At 36.7% G+C, this 25,804-nt stretch overlaps 1 protein-coding gene across 2 annotated transcripts in view; it reads right to left on the minus strand.

The window, feature by feature from the left end:
* The window catches only part of Man2a1 (mannosidase alpha class 2A member 1), a 179,055-nt gene that overhangs the window by 34,679 nt on the left and 118,572 nt on the right, over positions 1 to 25,804 (minus strand). For both annotated transcript variants that reach the window (XM_046460088.2, XM_058584317.1), the window contains 4 exons: positions 21,891 to 22,056; positions 12,234 to 12,449; positions 11,395 to 11,517; positions 7,224 to 7,338 (listed from right to left, as the gene is read on the minus strand). In XM_046460088.2, the coding sequence (XP_046316044.1) occupies positions 7,224 to 7,338; positions 11,395 to 11,517; positions 12,234 to 12,449; positions 21,891 to 22,056 (620 nt within the window). The remainder of the gene's footprint in view (positions 1 to 7,223; positions 7,339 to 11,394; positions 11,518 to 12,233; positions 12,450 to 21,890; positions 22,057 to 25,804) is intronic.

Raw genomic sequence — 25,804 nt, forward strand, 5'->3', positions numbered from 1 at the left:
AAAATAAAAAGGCTGGGAATGTGGATCAGTGGTAAAGACCCCCTGGGTTCAATCACTAGTATCAAAAAAAAAAAAAAGAAAAAAAAAGAGTTCATCAAAATTGATGTTTGAGGGCTGGGGCTGTAGCTCAGTATCAGAGTGCTTGTCTACACATTACACATGTCAGGCACTGGGCTCCATCCTCAGCACCGAATAAAAAATAAACAAATAAAATAAAGGCATTCTGTCCATCTACAACTATAATTTTTTTAAATTGATGTTTGATAGTTACTCTGACTTATGACATCTAATTCAGAAGGAGTTTAAAGTTTTGAATGATAGTCCTATAACAAAAACTCCTTTTGTTACCAATTATTTATATAATGTTCCTTTGCATCAACACTTATAAAAACAAAAAGGTACAATTCGTTAAATATTTCCATTGAAATTTATAAAATGAATTATCAAAAATAGTAACACATTTATATCGTTTTGACCAACTGCATATTATTAATAATTTTTGTAATTCAATCTAGAAAATACTTGATACTTAGAAACCTTAGTATAAATTTTAATACATATAGATAAACACAAGTGATTTTTGTTTCAGTGAAATAATGAAAGGTTGACCAATAACAAGACTCTTAAGCATAAAAATAGTAAGATAAAATTCTGAAGGGAAAATAGAATGCAAATAAGAGTTCAAGGAGAAAATGTAAGTTCAAGAAGAGCTTGTGCAGGCTTTTTAAAAATGCATATCTTGGTATCAAACCTCTGCTCATGGATATGATTATCTCTAAATGTCATTATTTTACAAGACCAAAACAACATTTTTTTTTGCAATTATTTAAATGTATAGAAAAAGTAGATGTCAATTTAAGAATATGTAAGGGGCACAGATTTCTTCATATTCATATAGGAACCAGGGAGTTGGACCTAATCAACTCCATTTTAGGCTTTACTTTACTCTTCCTTCTCTTCTGTCCATTCAAATAACATTTCTGCAAGATCTAGCCTCTCAACAACTTGCTTCCTTCATCAAATCTTCCCCAACTCCCTTGCCATTTGATGACCATTCTTTCTCTTCTGATAGTTACTAACTCATTGGGGCCACTTTCTTCTCAAGTAGATCCAATGCTTAATCATGGGCCAGGTGTCAAGTATAGTAATGTAGTTATTCCCAGCTCCTCTGTAAGGTAGGCTCTGTTACTGTACCCCTTTAAGATGATGAAATCAAGTCTAGTAACCTGCACAAGGCCAAGTAGTTGGTAAGCAGCAGAGAGGGGGGTGAGGGATGGGAACAGGATGCAGAGGCTGACTCTGGGGTCTGAGCCATCATGCTTCCACTGTGTTTCCCATCCTGGAGCCCTCATCACAGTTCAGCACAACACACGTTTGTAAGGATGATGTTTCTCTGAGAAGAAGCTTTGCCTTCAATACAGTAGCTGCTGTCACACAGCCCCCAAGATAACCTCTGAGTCTGAATTTCCATCACCAGAATGTACTTTCCAGAGCCTTAAAATAACCTCCTCTTCCTTGCCTGTAGGGAATAATCAGGTTCGACACATTGCTACTTATTTCAATTTTTTAAAGTTCCAATTAACAGAAAAAAAAATTCTGAGCATATTATGATATCCCCAAAATGTTTTAATTACCTAAGTCTGCCTAGTCAGAACTTACTTAATGCTTTTCACTCTTAAATCAAACTAACTATGGAATGCAGCCCTAGGGAGAAAATGAGGATTGATAGCAAACAATTTTAATATTCTCATGAATCTTTTTGTGGAAATAAAAACAACATCAATGAAACTCTGGGATCTTATTTACAAGTGGGATAGACTCCAGGAATGGAAGTGCCACATTCAAGCATCTGTAGAAGATGAATTCAGAACCAAGGAGTCAAGCACAAGAGACTATATGATTCTAGATTTTATGAAGACTCTCTGATGGTTACTCATAATGGACCATCTTCTTTTTTTAATAGATTAATTTCCTAGTTCCTAAGAAATGACAAACTCAAAAGGTGACTCTAGTTTGCTTAGCCCAGACACCAAGAATTCAGGTCTCTAATTCCCAATCTGATTACTTTATGTGAATAACTAGATGAGGCTCATTTTTGACTCTAACAAGTCAAGAGTCATGCAATAAATCCAATTAGATTTATATTCAAACTGCTCAGGCAAAAACTAAGAAACACTCTTTGATTGTTAACTATACCTATGAAAGAAAATTATTCAGTCATTTCAGTCAAAGGAAAATTTTTCCTTCCATACTTTTTGATAGCAATTCATTACATTTTACCTCCAGGCTACTTGCTTTCTTTTAGTAAGATTCACTACATATAGGACTTTTATAATATGTTGGTAAATAATAGGCAAAAATATTATTGCATTCAAGATATTTCTCCTAAGGACTGAAACTTGGTTTACACACACATACTCACTCACACCACCTGCCTAGGAAAACAGTCCTGGGGGCCAGGAGACCTTGAAGATATGTATTGTAACAGCTTTGGGACCTCAACCTTATGCCAGAGTAAATGTACATGACACAGTGGTAACCCATAGCAACCTAATTTTTCAAAGTAGCTGTTGATGTCAGGGAACTAGGGCACTAAAGTCTAATAATTACAGCTCTGAAGACAAATGAAGTCACAGTTAGCAATGTTACTCACTGATCATTATGTTACTACAAGGTATATACTCTTGGTGATGGTGGAATATCAAATGTATTACAAGAGAATACGAGGGCTTTTGCTTGTATTATATTCTATCTTTTAATCCAAGATTAACAAAAAAGGAAAGTAGGCTATTCAGTGATGCTTGAAGCTTTAATTTAATAAAAGATGATTATACAAGAAAAAATAACTCCCACCTCCTCAACGTTCCTCCCCTCAGAAAATGTTATTTTTCTACAAACAATATTTTAGAAGTTATAAAATTATTCCAAAAGGGTATTTCACTAAATTATGTGTGCTATAAAATGGATTTCTTATCTAACCTGACATAAGGCAAATAATTCTATTTCATTATAAATCTATGAAATTGCTCTGATCTTGTACAGCTCTTAAAGCTAGTGAATACAAGATTTCTTCTAATTTAATATTTCTAGAAATCTTTTGAATGTGATGTTTGAACAATAATGAAAAGAAACATAGAGTGTTTTTTTAATAGTTTATATAATGCTAAGGAGGACAGACTTTCAACTGTACTTATAATCATTTTCCAAATCTGGAGAGAGTGCAAACAGAGAAACTAAAGTTAAATACCAAACCAATATCAAAAGTAGGGTTGAACTGAGGCCTCTCAACAGAGTTTGTTTCAAAATCAATAATGACCAAATAGTTTACGTAATTTAGGAAGTGTTTGATTTGTGTTCTTCATCTTGTTTTCTCCCAAAGTTTAATTTGGGCAAAATTCCTTTAGGGGATAAAAAGGCCAAAGAGCAAGAAAAATAAGAGGCTGAGAACTATAAGTATATTTAGTGAAGTTTTCATTACTTCAGTTTTATGAAAGAATATTTCAATAAACTAAATTTCAAAGGTTTAACATAGAGAACTCAATAAAGACAGATATCTATAATATTAACAACTCATTTTCATTGCTGAGAAATAAAATCTTTTATATAATTAGCTGGTTTACTAACCTAATACAATTACATAAAATTACATTAACTATTTATTTCCTTTCACCAACTCCCATTTCTTCCTGGATCAGAAATTTGTTCCTAAAAAGAAGCAGGCTCTGTTCATTAATATTTATCTAATAATTATATCTGGCCAACTTAGGGGGACAAAATTAGCATATCTAAAAAATAGGTTAAATTTGACAATCAACATTTTGGTTATTTTAAGAAATACTAGCTAAAAGTCTATCTACAAACCATGGAAGTTAACTGACATTTTCTTTGGATCTAAAATAAAAAGCCACCTTCTGTCTGCTTATTTTGATCAGTCATGCAGACTCCTGGTTTACAGGAGGCTGGTTCAAGATGTTAAAGAGCTTTCAGGTGTTTCTTAATACAGAGGCCTTGGTACTGCCTACCAGCCCTGAAGAACATTCTTCTAGGAGATGGAATGTCTATGGTGAAACATCCTGAAGACTTTACATCTCTATCCTAGGATTTGAACAGTGATTTCATTAAAACCTCGCTGAATCCTCAGTCAATGGGGAAAGAGAAGGACAGAGAGAGGTGAATCACCAAGACTACAGAGAAAAGGCAACACTGCCATAATGGGGATAATAAGGAAATCTTGGAAGAGCTCTGTCCGACACAAACAGAGGAGGGGATACAGCTTGGAAGAAAACCTTCCAGGTGATTCTGGTATCTCATCTCCCACTACCTTCCATGTTGAAAAAAAAAAAAATACAGAGGGCTATAGAGGAAAAAAGATACAGATGTCACTTCAAGTTGATACATGCTGATTTCCAATTTAATCCAGGCAACTAGAGTAAAACTCTCCCAGAAAAGCACTCTAAGTTAACTTCTCATTACACTTATTTATCTGTCATTTCTCACAAACTTCTAAAGCTTTTTGCTTTCAAGCTATAAAAATCTAATATTAGAAGGAAAAAAAAAAGCTCCAGTCCAAGTTTATTGTACCCACTAACAAATTCAGAAGCAATATGAAGACCATATTTATGTTTTCATTAGTGCTTTCTTTCTGAACTAATCAAATCTCATTTTTAAAATACCTCCATTACCTACAGGTCAGATTTATATAAATTTTGAGACCTGGCATAAAATTATACTTCAACATTTGAAAATATTTTTCTAGCAACTAATGAATAGACCACAAGTACTGAGAAAAAGTGAAAATAGGTAAGAACCAAGACCTTAATAGCTGTTCAAAGTATCAATACTGGTCAATTTGGTGATAAAATGAGGTACCTGCCAAACAGGCAATGCCCTTTTAAAAGCCTCTCTGCACCACACCACCAAGGAAGAGAGAGGAGAAAGGATCTAGAAAGGAAACACATGAGAAAAGAAAAATGAAACAATAAAGCAGACAAAAAAAAAAAAAAAAAAAAAAGGCAGAAGCCAAGCCAGCAAATAGTAATGAGCCAAACTGACAGCCCAAGAAGTGTTTAGAGTACTAAAGAGACAGTAATTTGGAAGGGCCAGAGCCAGTCAAATCTCAGTGGCTGAGCAGCTGTTAGTCAGCCATTGATAGTTCACTACCCAGTGGGGACAGGAAGAGAGTAAAGAAGACAACCATTCAGTTCTGATCAGCACAGTTTGTTGGAATAAGTAAGCAGGCAAGTCAAACTCTATTAATTTCCAATCAGCCACTAAGGTAAAATGGAGGCTGAACTAGAGACACCTGCAGAAGAAGGGGGTTATGTACCCTATGCAAACTACCCCATGAGTTCCAGAATCCCACAAAAACCCAATGAAAACTCAAGGGATGCAGTGACATTGATAGACACAATTAAATAAAAACAAAAGCAATTAAGCAAATACTCTTGATTAAGAGGTTGAAATTTTAGAATGAATTGCTTTGGCTTTTATTCTAGGACACAGCTGATCTCTAAATACAATTGATGAAAAATAAAGGTAAATCCATCTTGATGACATAGGCATGTGCTATGCTGCACGTGAGGAAGAACATCCTCATTAAACAAACTAGTTTTAAGTAAAATTAAAAATAGATGAACACATCTTCCATGTGATGCTATTCCCATAAAATGAAACATTCTGTGATAGCTGAAAATGTTAGGCTCTCAGGAGAGGCTTATGCAATCAGATGATCCAAAACATTGTTTCTGGCTTGCCAGAAGTTTGGGAAACTCAATAGGAGAGTATTTCAGAACTACAGGCTTTCCTACATGTAGAAAGGAATTGCAGAGAAGTTACAATTATGACACAAAGTTAGTGCCCAGTACTACTTTTCCCACTTCCAGAAGACCTTTTAGTTCTTGATTCAACCTAGGAATCATGGATTGTTTTAAAAATATATCCAATTATTATTTAAGAAGTTACTTGAGAAAAAGGTTTGTCTATACCTAATAGTCTATGGAAAGGCAAGGCATAAAAATTTCTATATACAATCCCTATTACTGTCCATATAGTTATTTATTAAAAACAGTAATCATAGAAATTTTAAGTTAAAGACCCTAAATCAAAGCAAAAATAAATTTAGAGTTTTAAAATCAGAAAATTATATTTTTTGCTTCTCCATAAAGCCCCAAAAGGAATTAGTGCCTATTAACACAGTTTATCATTAGTTTTTCCCGTTGTAAATTTTTTTTTTTCAGCTTAGCTAAGAGCAAAGATAAAATGGCATTTTTATAAGTTTCACTTCTAAGAGCACTGATAACCCAGTAAATGGCCTGGCTATTAAAAGTACCCTATTCTAAAATCACTGAATTAAAAAATAGCCAATGTAGCTGAAAGTGTGTTTGTAATCTAAAGCTCCACCTAGATCCCATGAAGGATCAGTTGACTGCCCAGGGTTAAGTTCCAAAAAATGATCAAAAGCCTGTTTCTTATCATTTTAGCTAATAAAGATGCTGCTCAATACTGTTTAAAAACTAAATGTGTGATTTCATACCCTACATTATAAAGAGCTATAAACAAACAGAACTACTTGGAAACATTTTTCTTTTAAAGTTATATGTGTTTAATACATGTGATTGTAATACACTGTATATTTAAGAAGACAGGTCTCTGTGTGTGTGTGTGTTCCATTAATTTAAAGTCATTTATGACAATTGAAACAAAAATATTATTGTTTTCAAGTCTTAACAATCAGGCTTCTAGTTAATAAACTCATGACTTAAGCAACAATTGCCAAATGAAGGAGAAGACCCAGAGGAGAAAAAACGTGTATGCGGAGGAATGAAATGTTTATCATTTTTTATTATCAAAAGGTAAATATTGTCAGGCCTGTTGGCGAATGCCTGTAATCCCAGGCACTAGGGAGGCTGAGGTGGGAGGATCACAAGTTCAAAGCCAGCCTTAGCAAAAGCGAGGTTCTAATAAGCAAATCAGTGAAAACTTGTCTCTAAATAAAATACAAAATAGGGCTGGGGATGTGGCTCGGTGGCCGAGTGTCCGTGAGTTCAATCCCTGGTACCAAAAAAAAAAAAAAAGGTAAATATTACATTGGTACACCGAAGATATTAAGTTAATTTTAAGAAGATTAAATTCTCTCTAAATAAGCTGATTGCTAATTTATTTAAAATGACAAGAAAAGCAAAATTCCAAGAAACCGTATACAAATTTCACAACTGTTTTCTTACCCCGTAGGTTGTACAGTCGAACTGTATGAGAAACATGTTCAAAGTAGCTAGTCACTTCGGAATAAATCTTTCCATGTACCACTCTGACAAAGGGTGCTTTTTTATAAACATAAGGCTGAGGAGGAAATGACATAAATTTTAGTAAACATATTTTGGTTTCTAAATCTTTCCAAGAAATGTTTATATAGTTTCCAAATAGGCAAACACATATCACCTAATATTTGCAATTTTAAATGAAAACCAGACCTTAATTATATCAAAATATGCAACATCTTAAGAATTGAATATCACATTTTAGTTATTAAAAACTGCCAAATTCTATATTTACAAGTGTTTACAATTTGATTGGCTCAGATGATCTACAAACATTTCTCCCAGGCATAAAAATTTCTATATACAATCCCTATACTGCCATATAGTTATTTATTGAAAAACAGTAATCATTCTACAGCCATGACATCTTCCCAGGCTAACATTTATTATAATAACTAGGCCCCCTATAATGTTCAGAGTGTGGGGCAGGTGATAAGGATGTCAACAAAGATTCATATAAGGTAATAGAAAGCAGGATCTAAAGTGTGAGGAGTAAAAATTTGTTCCCATGATGTAGGCTCCCTATTTACCTCTTTTATTGTTTCTCTTGCTGAGAGAAAACTTTTCAGTTTAAGTAAGTCCCATTTGTTGATTCTTGTTACCAACTTTTGTGCTATGGGTGTCCTATTAAGGAATTTGGAGCCCGACCCTACAATATGTAGATCGGCACCAACTTTTTCTTCTATCAGACGCAGAGTCTCTGATTTGATATCTAGGTCCTTGATCCATTTTGAGTTAACTTTTGTGCATGGCGAGAGGAGGGGATTCAGTTTCATTTTGTTGCATATGGATTTCCAGTTTTCCCAGCACCATTTGTTGAAGATGCTATCCTCCCTCCATTGCATGCTTTTAGCTCCTTTATCAAATATAAGATAGTTGTAGCTTTGTGGATTAGTCTCTGTGTCCTCTATTCTGTACCATTGGTCCACCCTCCTGTTTTGGTGCCAGTACCATGCTGTTTTTGTTACTATTGCTCTGTAATATAGTTTTAAGTCTGGTATTGCTATACCGCCTGATTCACACTTCCTGCATAGAATTGCTTTTGCTATTCTGGGTCTTTTATTTTTCCATATGAATTTCATGATTGCTTTATCCGTTTCTACAAGAAATGCCGTTGGGATTTTGATTGGCATTGCATTAAACCTATAGAGAACTTTTGGTAATATCGCCATTTTGATGATGTTAGTTCTGCCTATCCATGAACAGGGTACATTTTTCCACCTTCTAAGATCTTCTTCTATATCTCTCTCTTTAGGGTTTTGTTATACAAAATTACATGTAAGAGGTTGTGAGGGGAATGGGAAAATAAACAAGGAGAGAAATGAATTACAGTGGATGGGGTAGTGAGAGAAGATGGGAGGGGAGGGAGGGGTGATAGTAGAGGATAGTAAAGGTAGCAGAATACAACAGTTACTAATAGGGCATTATGTAAAAATGTGGATGTGTAACCGATGTGATTCTACAATCTGTATTTGGGGTAAAATTGGGAGTTCATAACCAACTTGAATCTATTGTATGAAATATGATATGTCAATAGCTTTATAATGTTTTGAACAACCAATAAAAAAAATAAATTAAATAAAAAAAAAAAAGAAAGCAGGATCTAGAAACAGCTTAATCGTAGTCAGGTTTACTAACTAAAACATTTTGCCTGTTATGTGAAAGAACTATTTAAATATAAAGCAAATTCATAAACTTAAAAAAAATACTTGGAAACCAGTGGTTTAGTTTTCATTATTTGAAATATAAGTTCAAGAAAATAAGAGAAAAAGCACTTAGGTGACCTGAAAACAAACTTAAGCATTTATTAAGAATTATATTTTAAATATTATTTTAAAAATTATATTTTCATATATTTTATAGCATATACTTTAAGAATTATATTTCAAGTATTAGAGACCTTAGCTTGATAATAGTATGACAAGCTAGGCTTCCAGCGTGAACTACTTGAGCAATGTAAGATTCAAAGAATTGTGTAATTGTATTCCAAATCTATATCTCTGGCTAGAGAAAAATATTCAGAAGTTAATAAAATATTTACTAATTTACAACATCCTTATACCTGATTACTGCACATAGCAAGAAAGTTGGTGGGAGATGAGAACCTGAGATGGTGATGTGTGGGCTCCTACTGTTTTCTGATACATTCAGCTGACTCTCTCCCTGCTATTATTTTATTTTGCCTTTATAAAAAATATCCCAATTCTCTTTAACCTTCTATCTGACATTACACATAGTTAAAGAAAAAATAATGCAATTACTTTTATCTACGCTCAATATTTCATAGCACAACTGTCTTTAAAAACTTAATAAAAGCCCCGCGCAGTGGGAGCAACTTTGGAGGCTGAGGCAAGATGACTCCAAGTTTGAGGCCAGCCTCAGAAATTTAGTGAGGCCCTTAGCAACTCAGTGAAACCCTGTCTCAACATAAAAACTAAAACAAAGGCTGGAGATGTGACTCGGTGCTAAAGCACCTCTCCCCTTGGTAAAATCTGAAGATCCACTGTCCATTCCAGAACACCTACTATGAGCTGTAATTTACCTTTAATTCTTCACTGACTTAAAAAAAAATACATAAAGCTAAAGCCCTTAATGTGGCCTACACAATTCCTAAAAATCAAATATTTGATTTTGGTTAGCAGGTGTCCCAAAATTTCAGAACAAAAGTAACTTTCTCAGAAGATAAGTCCCGCAGTCAACAAAACATTAAGGAGGATAGCTAACTGATCTCTAGGTGGGGAAAAAAACCTATAAAGTTTATAAGCAAAAAAGGGAAATCTAAAGAAAAAATACAGAAATAACTAAACAAACATTACAAACTATTATAAAAGAAAAATAATGAAAAAATTAAATGACACATTGAAAGAAAATTTTGCAACATAGGGAAAACATCAATTTTACCACATACAAAAAGAGTAATTAAAGATCTACAGGACCCCATTTGATTCAAATGTATGATATGTCAAGATCATTGTATTGTCATGTGCAACTAATAAAAAAAAGAAAGACAAAAAAAAGATCTACAGGACACAACAATATACCATTTGATCTAAAAATGTACATAGGAAACTCACAGAACAAATATGAAAGATAATGAATGGAGAAAAAGAGTTCCACCTGACTAGTAATCACAAAGTTTTAACAGGAAAATATATTTCAATTAACCTATTATCATGGGCAAAACTTTTAGTATGGCTAATTCTCAGTGCATAGAATAGTACATTTGAGAGTTCCTTAAAAAAAAAAAAAAAAAAAAAAAAAAAAACGTTGGGAATGAACACTTAAAAATGCTTCATACACCAATGCAAAATTACTAAGTTATTCTCAGGAAAAAAAAAATCAGAGCCGCATCGAAAGGATGGAACAAAGATTATTGCAATGTCCCAGCAGTGAAGAATTGGAACAAAGTACATGTGCAATATTAGGAAATTTGTACACATCCAGTGTATATTAAAATTGTGCCATCAGACTGTGAGTACACCTACAAATGAGAAAAAATCATGCCATCAGACTGTGAGTACTGCTACAAATGAGAAAATATGAAAGTCCTGTGAGACAAAACTGAGAATAGTGGGAAGGGATATGCATATAATAAAAGACAATAAAAAATAACACATCAAAGTGTTGGCAGTAGTTTTCACAGGATTCTGGTCTAGTTGGTAAATTTTATTGTTTTATATATATCAGGGAAAATTTGTTTTATTGAAGTGCTAAAAGTTAAGGAAAATACGGTCGATTGCATAGTCTATTTGTCCCACAGAACTAGGTGTTTTATGTCTGCACATATGCTGTGCTGCACACATGTTAAACACCACAACAGTATCCTAACCTTAAGTTAAATCTAGCTTCCTTTTATGCAAAAAATTCATTCACTATAGCATTCTAACTGAATTACACTTCTGAAACACTGTTTATCTAACTTTCAGCTACAAATTGATAGGCATTAATAAGGGTAAACATAGTACTGGAGCCAAAAGTTTATCCATAATAGATAAACATATCAATGATAAACTGATGAGACACACCCCATCCCAATACTTTCAATAAGTATATTTCACTTGTCATCAGTGCCACTCACCTGGGCAAAACCATCAGGCAGGAAGAGGTAGGCGCCGCTTTTGTCTTTTTTACTTGTGGTTCCATACCAGGTAAATTGCACTTTTATTTCATGGATTTGCTTGTCTTCCCTTGTCATCATTGTCTAAAGGTAAAAATTTAAGCAACTCACTATCACATTGCATCTGATTCTGTGCACGTGTCCATTAAAAAAATGGTTACAGAATAGATTGAAAAAGTGCTAATTTAAGCTTCTAATGTTCAAAATTCTTGGTTGAATACCAAAATTTTATACTTAGCCTCACAATTTAAAACCTTCACAATAGGAACAAAAAGTGAGAACACACTTCATCAAGATCAAAGAGCTATATGTATTAGGAATTCTAGACCACTGCTTCTCAAACTTTCTGTAGAAGGAGAACATCTATTTTTTATTTCCAATATGCATGGGCCAAAATTTTTGAGAAGTACAATAAAAGCGAGTTGAAAACTAGAGCTGAATTTAAAAATTATTTTTAAAATGACATGCCATGAATATTCAATTTTTTACTTTTAGCAATTTTACTCTATCAAATTGTTTTCAGAGTTTTGTAAACATTCCTAAACATTGACATTTTCAAAACTTATCTAATGAACTATTAACAGTCCATGGCATAGCACCACCTCACACTAACTAGTACCACCCACAGACCACAGCTGTGAATAATGAGGGCCACTGAAGCTGTACAGCTGCTCATCCAAAAGAAACCCGGAGTATTTGGTACAGCTCTTAGAAAGACTTTATTCCCTTTGCAAAGAAATCTGCACATGTAATTAAAAGTGACAAGCCTTCTTTGAATTTCATAACTATTTAGAACTTACCTCCATAAGCCCAGTTTTATCAAATGAAAGAATAAGGTGGGGGTTCTCTATAATTATAGGTTCGCTGTCACTCATCATACTCTTTATGTTGAAAATTTCACTTGTTGCTTCACCATTATAGACAACATATTCAGCCAAATCTGAATCTGGTTTTCCTGTTTCTAAAAGTGTATACACTTTCAGGCCCAAGGGTGGTGTTTGTGCTATAAAAGAAATCTTTAAAAGATATGGGAGGGAATTAATTACAGAAAATATAATCCACTGAAAAGCACACAATTTATATTTTCAGAAAAACAACAAACTACCATACTTTTAAAAAGAGAGGATATAATACTATTCTACAGATGATTTGATAACTTATGGGTATGGTATCTACATCTTCGTTAATCCAAGGAATCCAATGGCCTTAAGTTGGTAGGCCTATCAAAGCATCAATACTTCCACTCCATATATGAAATTATAAACCATCCTCAATTGTTTTACAGTGTTTTTATTGGATGTTCAAAGGAGGAAATTCTCCATAAAGGAGAGTAATGGTTTATTGTAAACAATACTTTTTCTAATTAATAGAAATCTTTTTGTAATATTGTAATATTTCAATATGTTGAAATAGTAAACAAAATTATACGAATATTAAACATGACAGTTTAGTCAGCAGTAGCCCACAAAATTCCTGAGGTTTAGCATGCACTTTACAAAGCATGGAGGATGCACACAACATAAGACTCCTGCCTTACAGAGGCAATTCCAATTCCTAGACAGGATTCTTTTTATAAAATCTGACTAAAACTTGCATTATACTTTTGTTTTTCTTTTAAATATTTTTTTTAGTTATAAATGGACACAATCTATTTATTTATTCTATGTGGTACTGAGGATTGAATCCAGTGCCTCACACATACAAGTCCAAGCTCTCTACCACTGAGCTACAAAACCGTAGCCCATTTTTCTTTTTTATCTATAGTATTAGGCATATACAAAAGTGAAGCCAGCAATGGCTTTTGACAAGCAGAAGTAATTCCATTTTAAGAGTTTTTAGTTTATGTGTCTCTAAAAATACAGTTTGAATTATACTCCAGATTCCAAACATTTAACCTTTCTAGTGATGTGGGATTCGGTTTAATATTGCTTATTTTAAGAAATTTTCACACACACAAAAGCACACATACTTCGGTTATTTGAGCCCAAATTTTCTGTAATTACATCTTAGGGGAAAAAAAGCATGTTAATTATCTTAGATAGTCTCTCTTCCATGATGTGTTATATCACCTTTGCAATGAAAAGTTGAAACTATTCAAAATTAAGAAGCGTGGTGGTATTTCTTTCAATTTCAATATGCATAATTATCATTAAATTGAGCCAGACCAAAGAATTCAAAATTTTATTTATTTTTTTTTTTTTGCAGTCAACTAATAAAATAAATGTATTAAGAAATCAAAGGAAATATAAAAACACACATATTTTCTTAAGCAATAATAATGTGGTTAAAACTGATGATGTTGACCATGAGTAAAACAGTCAACACCAGAAGTTTTAAGAAGCTGACATGGCATGTGCATATTATGACACTAGTAGAGCTTAAGTCATTCATAGTTTTCCACTCTTGAAATGGGTACATATTATTTAAAGATATATAAGGGACTAAAATTGTCCTAAAATAAAATGTTAAGTATTATAAAATGATTTTAAGTAAGCAACCATTTTATATTTCTGACTAGATAGCTATCGAGTTTTCTTTTTTTGTGAAGTTTACATTATCAGTATTTTTTTTTTAATTTTTTATTGTGGGTTGTTCAAAACATTACAAATTTCTTGACATATCATATTCCACACTTTGATTCAAGTGGGTTATGAACTCCCACCTTCACCCCATACACAGATTGCAGATTCACATCAGTTACACATCCATTGATTTACAAATTGCCATACTAGTGTCTGTTGTGCTCCGCTGCCTTTCCCATCATCCACCCTCCCCCCTCCCCACCTCTCCCCTCCCCTCCCCTCCTCTCTCTCTACCCCCTCCACTGTATAACCCTGAGGGTCTCCTTCCATTACCGTGCAATTTCCCTTCTCTCTCCCTTTCCCTCCCACCTCTCATCCCTGTTAAATGTTAATCTTCTTCTCCTGTTCTTCGTCCCTACTCTGTTCTTAGTTACTTTCCTTATATCAAAGAAGACATTTGGCATTTGTTTTTTAGGGATTGGCTAGCTTCACTTAGCATAATCTGCTCTAATGCCATCCATTTCCCTGTAAATTCTATGATTTTGTCATTTTTTAATGCAGAGTAATACTCCATTGTGTATAAATGCCACATTTTTTTTATCCATTCGTCTATTGAAGGGCATCTAGGTTGGTTCCACAGTCTTGCTATTGTGAACTGTGCTGCTATGAACATCGATGTAGCAGTGTCCCTGTAGCATGCTCTTTTTAGGTCTTTAGGGAATAGACCAAGAAGGGGAATAGCTGGGTCAAATGGTGGCTCCATTCCCAGCTTTCCAAGAAATCTCCATACTGCTTTCCAAATTGGCTGCACCAATCTGCAGTCCCACCAGCAATGTACAAGTGTACCCTTTTCCCCACATCCTCGCCAGCACTTGTTGTTGTTTGACTTCCTAATGGCTGCCAATCTTACTGGAGTGAGATGGTATCTTAGGGTGGTTTTGATTTGCATTTCTCTGACAGCTAGAGATGTTGAGCATTTTTTCATGTACTTGTTGATTGACTGTATGTCCTCCTCTGAGAAGTGTCTGTTCAGGTCCTTGGCCCATTTGTTGATTGGGTTGTTTGTTCTCTTATTGTCTAATTTTTTGAGTTCTTTGTATACTCTGGATATTAGGGCTCTATCTGAAGTGTGAGGAGTAAAGATTTGTTCCCAGGATGTAGGCTCCCTATTTACCTCTCTTATTGTTTCTTTTGCTGAGAAAAAACATTTTAGTTTGAGTAAGTCCCATTTGTTGATTCTAGTTATTAACTTTTGTGCTATGGGTGTCCTATTGAGGAATTTGGAGCCCGACCCCACAGTATGTAGATCGTAGCCAACTTTTTCTTCTATCAGACGGCGCGTCTCTGATTTGATATCAAGCTCCTTGATCCATTTTGAATTCACTTTTGTGCATGGCGAGAGAAAGGGATTCAGTTTCATTTTGTTGCATATGGATTTCCAGTTTTCCCAGCACCATTTGTTGAAGATGCTATCCTTCCTCCATTGCATGCTTTTAGCCCCTTTATCAAATATAAGATAGTTGTAGTTTTGTGGATTGGTTTCTGTGTCCTCTATTCTGTACCATTGGTCCACCCGCCTGTTTTGGTACCAGTACCATGCTGTTTTTGTTACTATTGCTCTGTAGTATAGTTTGAAGTCTGGTATCGCTATACCGCCTGATTCACACTTCTTGCTTAGCATTGTTTTTGCTATTCTGGGTCTTTTATTTTTCCATATGAATTTCATGATTGCTTTATCCATTTCTACAAGAAATGCCGTTGGGATTTTGATTGGCATTGCATTAAACCTATAGAGAACTTTTGGTAATATCGCCATTTTGATGATGTTAGTTCTGCCTATCCATGAACAGGGTATATTTTTCCATCTTCTAAGATCTTCTTCTATTTCTCTCTTTAGGGTTCTGTAGTTTTCATTGTATAAGTCTTTCACCTCTTTTGTTAGGTTGATTCCCAAGTATTTTATTTTTTTTGAAGATATTTTGAATGGAGTGGTTGTCCTCATTTCCATTTCAGAGGATTTGTCGCTGATATACAGGAATGCCTTTGATTTATGCGTGTTGATTTTAAATCCTGCCACTTTGCTGAATTCATTTATTAGCTCTAATAGTTTCTTTGTAGAGCCTTTTGGGTCTGCTAGATATAGAATCATATCATCTGCAAATAGTGATAATTTAATTTCTTCTTTTCCTATTTTTATGCCTTTAATTTCTTTCGTCTGTCTAATTGCTCTGGCCAGTGTTTTGAGAACTATGTTGAAGAGAAGTGGAGAGAGAGGGCATCCCTGTCTTGTTCCAGATTTTAGAGGGAATGCCTTCAGTTTTTCTCCATTCAGAATGATGCTAGCCTGAGGCTTAGCATAGATTGCTTTTACAATATTGAGGTATGTTCCTGTTATCCCTAGTTTTTCTAGAGTTTTGAACATAAAGGGATGCTGTACTTTGTCAAATGCTTTTTCCGCATCTATCGAGATGATCATATGGTTCTTATTTTTAAGTCTATTGATGTGGTGAATAACATTTATTGATTTCCGTATATTGAACCAGCCTTGCATCCCAGGGATGAATCCTACTTGATCATGGTGTACAATTTTTTTGATATGTTTTTGTATCCGATTCGCCAGAATTTTATTGAGGATTTTTGCATCTAGGTTCATTAGAGATATTGGTCTGTAGTTTTCTTTCTTTGAAGTGTCTTTGTCTGGTTTAGGTATCAGGGTGATGTTGGCCTCATAGAATGAATTTGGAAGTTCTCCCTCCTTTTCTATTTCCTGAAGTAGCTTGAAAAGTATTGGTATTAGTTCTTCTTTAAAGGTTTTGTAAAATTCTGCTGTATACCCATCCGGACCTGGGCTTTTCTTAGTTGGTAGTCTTTTTATGGTTTCTTCTATTTCCTCAATTGATATTGGTCTGTTTAGGTTTTCTATATCCTCCTGACTCAATCTGGGCAGATCATATGACTTAAGAAATTTATCTATGCCTTCACTATCTTCTAATTTATTGGAGTATAAGGATTCAAAATAGTTTTTGATTATCTTCTGTATTTCTGAAGTGTCTGTTGTGATATTGCCTTTTTCATCCCGTATGCTAGTAATTTGAGTTCTCTCTCTTCTTCTCTTCGCTAGCATCGCTAAGGGTCTGTCGATTTTGTTTATTTTTTCAAAGAACCAACTTTTAGTTTTGTCAATTTTTTCAATTGTTTCTTTTGTTTCGATTTCATTAATTTCAGCTCTGATTTTAATTATTTCTTGCCTTCTACTTCTTTTGCTGTTGTTTTGCTCTTCTTTTTCTAGGATTTTGAGATGAAGTATGAGATCATTTATTTGTTGGTTTTTTCTTTTTTTAAGGAATGAACTCCAAGCAATGAATTTTCCTCTTAGAACTGCTTTCAATGTGTCCCATAGATTCCGATATGTTGTGTCTGTGTTTTCATTTATCTCTAAGAATTTTTTAATGTCCTCCTTGATGTCTTCTATAACCCATTGATCATTCAGTAACCTATTGTTCATTCTCCAATTAATGTATGCTTTTTCCTTCCTTCTTTTATCGTTGATTTTCAGTTTCATTCCATTATGATCAGATAAGATGCATGGTATTATCTCTACTCCTTTATATTGTCTAAGAGTTGCCCTGTGACATAATATATGATCTATTTTTGAGAAGGATCCATGTGCTGCTGAGAAAAAAGTGTAACTGCTTGATGTTGGGTGGTATACTCTATATATGTCAATTAGGTCTAGGTTATTAATAGTGTTATTGAGTTCTATAGTTTCCTTATTCAACTTTTGTTTGGAAGATCTGTCCAGTGGCGAGAGAGGTGTGTTGAAGTCTCCCATGATTATGGTGTGGTGGTCTATTAGACTCTTGAACTTGAGAAGAGTTTGTTTGACGAACATAGCTGCACCATTGTTTGGGGCATAAATATTTATGATTGTTATGTCTTGTTGGTGTATGGTTCCCTTAAGCAGTATGTAGTGTCCCTCTTTATCTCTTTTGATTAACTTTGGCTTGAAATCTGTTTTATTTGATATGAGTATGGACACTCCTGCTTGTTTCCGAAGTCCATATGAGTGATATGATTTTTCCCAACCTTTCACCTTCAGCCTATGTATGTCTTTTCCTATCAAATGCGTCTCCTGTAGGCAGCATATTGTTGGGTCTTGTTTTGTGATCCATTCTACTAGCCTGTGTCTCTTAATTGGTGAGTTTAAGCCATTAACATTTAGGGTTATTATTGAGATATGGGTTGTTCTTCCAGCCATATTTGTTTATTTCTGTTACTAAACATTGTTTGTTTTCCTCTTTGATTATTTCCCCCCCCCCTTTACTGTCCTACCTCCCACTGTTGGTTTTCATTGTTATTTTCCATTTCCTCTTCCTGTAATGCTTTGGCGAGGATGTTTTGAAGAGATGGTTTTCTAGCTGCGAATTCTTTAAACTTTTGTTTATCGTGGAAGGTTTTAATTTCATTCTCCATCCTGAAGCTTAATTTCGCTGGATACACAATTCTTGGTTGGAACCCATTTTCTTTCAGTGTTTGAAATATGTTATTCCAGGATCTTCTAGCTTTCAGAGTCTGTGTTGAAAGATCAGCTGTTATCCTGATTGGCTTACCCCTAAATGTAATCTGCTTCCTTTCTCTTGTAGCTTTTAAAATTCTCTCCTTATTCTGTATGTTGGGCATCTTCATTATAATGTGTCTAGGTGTGGATCTCTTATGATTTTGCACATTCGGCGTCCTGTAGGCTTCTAGGATTTGGGATTCTGTCTCATTCTTCAAGTCTGGGAAGTTTTCTTGTATTATTTCATTGAATAGACTGCTCATTCCTTTGGTTTGGAGCTCTGTACCTTCCTGTATCCCAATGACTCTTGAGTTTGGTCTCTTAATGTTATCCCATATTTCTTGGATGTTCTGCTCATGGTTTCTTAACAGTCTTGCTGAGCTGTCTATGTTCTTTTCCAGTTGAAATACTTTGTCTTCATTGTCTGATGTTCTATCTTCTAAGTGTTCTACTCTGCTGGTAGTATTCTCCATTGAGTTTTTAAGTTGGTTTATTGCTTCCTGCATTTCTAGGATTTCTGATTGCTTGTTTTTTATAACCTCTATCTCCCTCTATAGTTGATCCTTTGCTTCCTGGATTTGTTTGCGTAATTCGTTGTCGAAGTGATCTTTCATTGTCTGATTTTGCTGTTTAATGTCTTCCTTGATACTCCAGATCATCTGAAGCATGTATATCCTGAATTCTTTATCTGACATTCCATCTGCTGCAGCTGTTACCTCTTCTAAAGTTGCGTTGACCTGCATTGCTTGTGGTCCTTTCTTTCCTTGTCTTTTCATACTGCTTGCGTATCTTTCCTGCAGGTGCGGGCGGCGGCTCTGCTCTCTCCTTATTCCAATTGGGGTGTCGTGGCTACCACGCCAGCAGGTCACTGGGCCTGTTCTGGGAGCTGGTGGCGGCTCTGTTCTGCCCCTACTCCAATTGGGGTGACGAGTGTACCACGCCAGCAGGCCACCGGGCCTGATCCGCCGGTCGGTTGCAGGTTTGCCTACCCTGCAGGCGCGGGCAGCAGCTCTACTCTGCCCCTACTCCAAATGGGGTGACGTGTCTGTCGTACCAGCAGGGCACTGGGCCTGTCCCGCTGGTCGGTCGCAGATCTGCCCACCTTTCGGGCACGGGTGGAGGCTCTGCTCTGCCCCTACTCCAATTGGGGTGTCGTGACTACCCCGCCTGCAGGACGCTGGGTCTGTTTCTGGCAAGGGAGGCGACTCTGCTCTGTCACTACTCCAATTAGGGTGGTGTTTGTACCACGCCGGCAGGCTCCTGGGCCTGATCCGCTGGTCTGTTGTAGGTCTGCCTACCTTGAAGGCGTGGGCGGCGGATCTGCCCTGCCCCTCCTACCACGCCTGCGGACCCCTGGGCCTGATCTGCAGGTTGATCACTGGTCTGCTCACCCTGCGGGCACGGGTGGAGGTTCCGCTCCGCCCCCACTCCAATTGGGGTCACGTGACCACCACACCGGCAGGGCCTGATCCGGGCGTGGGAGAAGGATCTGCTCTGCCCCTACTCGAGTTGGGGTGACGTGTGTACCACACTGGCAGGCCACTGGGCCTGACCCGCCAGGCTGTCACAGGTCTGTTTACCTTGCAAGCGCGAAGGGCGGCTCTGCCCTGCCCCTCCTACCACGCCCATGTACTACTGGGTCGTGGGTCTCCCCACCTGGCGGGTGTTGGTGGCGGCTCCGCTCCGCCCCCTCTCCAATTGGGGTCACGTGGTCACCACGCTGGCGAGCCGCTGGGCCTGCTCCGGGGGCTGGCGGCGGCCCGGCTCCTTCCCTCTGGCTCGAGGACAAATTGAGGAGACTCGGGTGACTGAGCCTCACCCCCCTTACCAGGAGACCAACTGCTTATGTCACCGCTGGTATTGATGAAGATCTCTCCTCCACCGCTTTCTGCTGACATCAGATCTCTGCCATGTTGGTATCCTATGCGAATGGCAGCATTTCGTTCCCCTTGCCGGGCAACCCAAGCAATGGGTGAGTCCTGACCGGCCCTCAGCAGGACCCGGACCGAGACGCAGTTTCCGCGGGCTCCTAGCCCCGGTCCAGGGAAGTTCCGGGAGCCGGAACTCGGCCGCTCCGTGCTCGGTGTAAGCTCCTATAAGTGTAAGCTCCAAGAAGCAGTCCCCGCGGGCTCAGTTCCGGGAGCCGGAATTCGGCTGCTTAGTGCTTGGTGTTTGCTCTGATAGTAGCAGGGTCCAAGAAGCAGCCTCCGCGGGCTCCGCAGCCCTGAGCCAGGGCGGTTCCGGGACGGTTCCGGGAGCCGGAACTCAGCCGCTCCGTGCTTGGTGTAAGCTCCTATAAGTGTAACCTCCAAGAAGCAGTCCCCGCAGGCTCAGTTCCGGGAGCCGGAATTCGGCTTCTTAGTGCTTGGTGTTTGCTCTGATAGTAGCAGGGTCCAAGAAGCCGCCTCTGCAGGCTCCGCAGCCCTGAGCCAGGGCGGTTCCGGGACGGTTCCGGGAGCCGGAACTCGGCCGCCCCGCGCTCGGTGTTCACTCCGATAAGATCAGATTTTAAGAAGCACCCAGGTGCTGAACCCTAGCAATCTGCAAGCCGCAGGCGAATTGCAGCCTGAAATTACCTGTTCTATGGCTGAATGAGCTGCGGTCAGTCAAAAACAGGTATGGTGACGTCAGTTTACCAACATGGTGGCTGCTGGCCTCCTCTGTGGTCTGACCGGTGTGGAGAACCGAGATGGACCGCTTCCTTCCCCCGTCTCGAACCCAGAATTCAGCCCTGAGTGCGGTGCTTGCGCGGCTGGCAGAAACTGCAGCACTGTAACCCTGCGTCTCTATCCCAGCGCGCGTTGCAGACTCTAGCCGCGGGGCGATTTGCTGAATAAGCAGTTTTACCCTCCGTGCGACAAACCTCTCGCGTTTGAGTCCCTGTAGCCGATCCTCGTGCGATGGAAATCCTTCCTCCAGGTTCCGGCGCACCCCACTATTGCTGGAAATTCCTAACAAGATATCCTTTAGCCGTCCTGACTTGTCATACTCCCACACAGTGAAGCAGCACACGGGGGTAATGCACTCCCCTCGCCGCCATCTTCCTTCCCCTCAAAATTTTATGAGTAATAATTACTTCATAATTCAGAATCTAATTAATGACATTCATACTTAAAAAGATATGCAATGTACATACCATACTAACAACATGTTACTTACTAACAATGTACCATATACCTAACTAATGATGATGTTAACATTTGGGGAAACACAGGATCTATGTATCATTTAACTGGCCAGTTATACTGTCTGGTATTTATGATTTTTGCCACTTCACAATGGGCCTAACATGAGGCTGTTATACAGATATAAACCATACACTGGCTAGGCTTTTCTTTTCTAACAATGCCCCTTTAAATTCTATGGTCACAACATACCTTATAGACCTCTTGTGAAATAGTATCTTCTTTAATCCATACTGCACTGACTTGAATATCCAGAAGTTTTCCTGTGTCCGTGAGCACTTGCACATTGGGGTTATTCACATAGGTTGAAACTACTGAGTCTCGGTGCTGTTCTAAAGGATTATAGATCACAAGGTACCTGCAAAAACATCTGTGTCACTACCGGGATCTCAAAATATTTTTTTTACTTCTTTCACACTCTTCCTAAGACCCCAGTTTATATCCAGTCATAGAGTCCACACATGGAGAAGAGATTTAAAGGAACACTCTGGTAAAACTTTCCGAGAACAAGCAATTTCATCACAACAAATACCACATAGTACAAAGGATAATGAAATTATGATTCAAAAGCACTTTCTCAGAATAAAGTGTTTAACCAATGGAAGACGTTAATAGACTTGTAATAAAGCATTTTTTTACATCCCAGAAAATGACAGAAAAGTATGGGGTTAGTCATCTAAAATAATCAGCTCTATATAATAAATACCCTGATTCCTGCTCAAGTTCACTGAATAAAAATATCCATGACTTGTCTGTTTACAGCTTAGCCACAATTAATTCTCAGAAAATATGACATTTATTTTAGACCACTAAAACACAGCCAATTATATGGCTATAAATGCAGAATCTCATAATTCACACATATATTTTATATATAGGGGGCCCTCATTGTTCAAGACAGGTCTAAAAAAAAAAGATTACTTGAAGTGAACCCACTTACAATAAGGACCAAAATTTTATAAATATTGGTAAAAAGAAATTTGATGGGAACTTAGAGAGGAAAAGGAAAAATCAAAACAATTAAAATAAGTTCAGCAATATCTGCTACTATGTGTAAATTCTTAGTAGGAACAACAACAATGATAAAAATAAATAAACTGAAATTTTTGGCAGAATTTTTCCAATATTCTATACTAGCACATTATGATAACATTTAATTTTTAAATGATTTTAAACATAACTATATTTGTAAAAAAAAAAAAAAGACTTTGTAACTTTTCCTATAGTCCTTTCTCAATTCTGATGTTCAAATAATTCAGTGTTGAAGGATCCAACCACCTAGTTCTTCACTGGCACGACTCTGCCAGTTCCTGGCTGTTTCATAATTTTGCCTGTGAATAAAATCTATACCATCCTGTGAGAGATTTCATGTAATCTGAATCCTTGGCATGATTTATGATTTTACTTCATAGTCAATTTGAATTATATTATCTTCAAATAAATCAAGAGTATTCTGAAGAGGATATTTGAGTAATAATGTTACTGCTTCACTAGAGAATATTTTCAAGATCTGAGATATTTTGTTTTCCTAGAAAAACCTGTAACTACAGAAACATAGACTGAACAGTTAGATAATAACCACATTTCCAATATATAGTAGCTATAGCTAGGAGAAGCTAGCATCTGTTCATTGTAATACATCAGAAAGTCTATAGTATTCTTTCATCCTGCATGTTTCCTTTCTTATTTTTATTTATTTTTTGCTTTTGATTGTATTACAAACCTCTCATAAAGAAACAAAATTAATGTCTACAGTGACCATAGTAAAGAAAAGGACAAAGAGAAGAACAAAGGGAAAAAGCACAAGAATGTCTCTAATCCTATTAGGCTTCTAGACCTAGGCATCAGGACAACACCTAACTTGTATCACCTGTCTTCACTGAAATTCCATATGTAAACAACAGATCAAGGAAGTCACCTGGCCATAAACATACTCACAAAAAGCACTGAAACATTTACCACTAGAAAAAACCCATTTTATCCACAAAAGCAATTCTCAAGGAATGTGATGGTGGTGTCCCTTGAGAGTTGTTCTCTGAGGGACTTGTTAACCTATTTTGCACCCTCTCACAGCCCCCTACCAAAGTTTACATTTCACCTGACTATTCTCCCATTATAAACACACCTGGAGAGTCTCCCATTATAAACACACCCTTGGTCACAAGTTCAGTGTTATCAATAGGACTGTCCCATATACCTAAGGTGCACTGGAAAAGAAAAACAGGTGATGGATGCTCACTCTTTGCACCAAAGATGTTTAAACCAGAACTCTGAAAATGAGTGATTTACTACTGAAACTCATGTTCCCAGAGGCTTATGAAGCCAGTATGTGAAGAACTCTAGAAAACCATGGCCTGAAAACAAGTCAATCTTCTAATTCTGCAGAAGCCCAGAGGCAGACCCAGGCACTTGTAATACATGAAACCTAGAGTAACTGCTGAAATGTTTCTTGGATGCTCCATTACACAGTGCTGGTCATGAAGACAGTGATAAAATACAACATGTTCAAGTAATCAATTAGATCGGAAGTATCCAGAATACTAGTTGCCTCCCACGGATAATTTAAATATTGACTCGCACTTAAATGCAAATAATAGTTTCAAACATATATTTGGTTTTGTAACATATTAAATTGCTTTTAGGTTCTGTTTTGTTTTATTTGAGTAGCTAATTAGTATTTGACTATAATGATGTTTCTACTGTACTGAATGATTATGTAATTATCATTCCAAGAATCTATTCAAACACTAAGTATATACATAACGTGTATAATGCTGCAGTAAAAAAATAATTTTTAACACAATTAAAGATTCACAGCATGTTCTTCAAGTGCATCACAGTACAAATTTATCTGACACACATTCAAAGTCCTATTTCTGTATAGAGAAAATATAATTATAAATTATATTTCCTTTAGAAATAAGAACACCATCACAAATCAACTAAATTTTATCGTCAATATCATGTCTCCTAGTCAAACATTTGTTATAATTATAATAAGTACATTCAGAATTCCTTCCCTCCCTTTACAGCAGAAATTCACATCATGTTAAGAAAGAATGTAAATCCTTGAGTCCACTATTTGGGGCAAGTCAGCGCCCACCAAGATGTGAGCAATGCAATAAACCATGCAGGTTTCCTTCTAGGACTGGATGAAGGATGGAATATGCCTCTTGGTCAGTGGAACCTTGAAATTACCATTCAGAATGCTTCTTGTATGTCTGAGGCAGCCCTGATGACTGTATTTGGGCAATCTACATGGCATCCTTTACATTCTTCCTATAAGGAAACTTGAGGTTTGGCAAGGTTAGGTATGTTGCCAAGGCCCACCCAGCTAAAAGGCAAAACATGGCTTAGCATTCCCTCTTCACCCCAGAGCAATCCTCTTAATCACCTAGAATATAAGAATCTTTGAGAGAAGTGGTTTCCCCAGGAGATTCCCTTAGTTACAAATTCCTGTGAAGAACTTCCTCATCAGCTACACCAAAGATCCCCACAGAGCTTCTCTTCTGAGGAAACTCAGGATGAACAAAAAGCTATTTATATTTTAAGCATATTACATTTGTGAAAGAAAACTTAAAAATGGGGAACACCAGAACAGAAAAGATCCTGCAATATATACTAAGGAGTTTGTTTTAGGACCTCACTGCATGTGGCAAGAAAACCAATATCTGATGAAATATTTTTAAAATACTATGTATTTTTTTAACTGTGTAAGAAGATAAAAATGAAAAATATTTTCAAGACTTCTGTAAGCCCAGTTTAAAATCAGTTAAGCAAACACTAGATTATATGAAAATAATTTTAACTTTATTTGCCTACCATAGCATCTAGCACAGAATAATGTTCAAGAAATAGTTGCTGCATAAGTAATCCAGAAAAATCCCACTAACGGAATTTATCATTTATAAACACTACCTAATTGTGTGGGGCTTTATTCTTTTATCAGAGTGTTTCCATTTTGATTATTTTGATTCCTCAAAAAATACAAAATAGGTAATTATCCCCTTTGTAAAGATGTAGGAAATGACATTATGGAACATAATCTAAAGAAGAGAGTTCAGGATTCTGAATCTGGAAATATATGGATTTACATATTAACAAAC

The sequence above is a fragment of the Marmota monax genome, unplaced genomic scaffold, assembly GCF_021218885.2.
Source record: "Marmota monax isolate L192 unplaced genomic scaffold, Marmota_monax_Labrador192_F-V1.1 WCK01_AAM20220418_F8-fsc00006, whole genome shotgun sequence".
NCBI classification, from domain to species: domain Eukaryota; kingdom Metazoa; phylum Chordata; class Mammalia; order Rodentia; family Sciuridae; genus Marmota; species Marmota monax.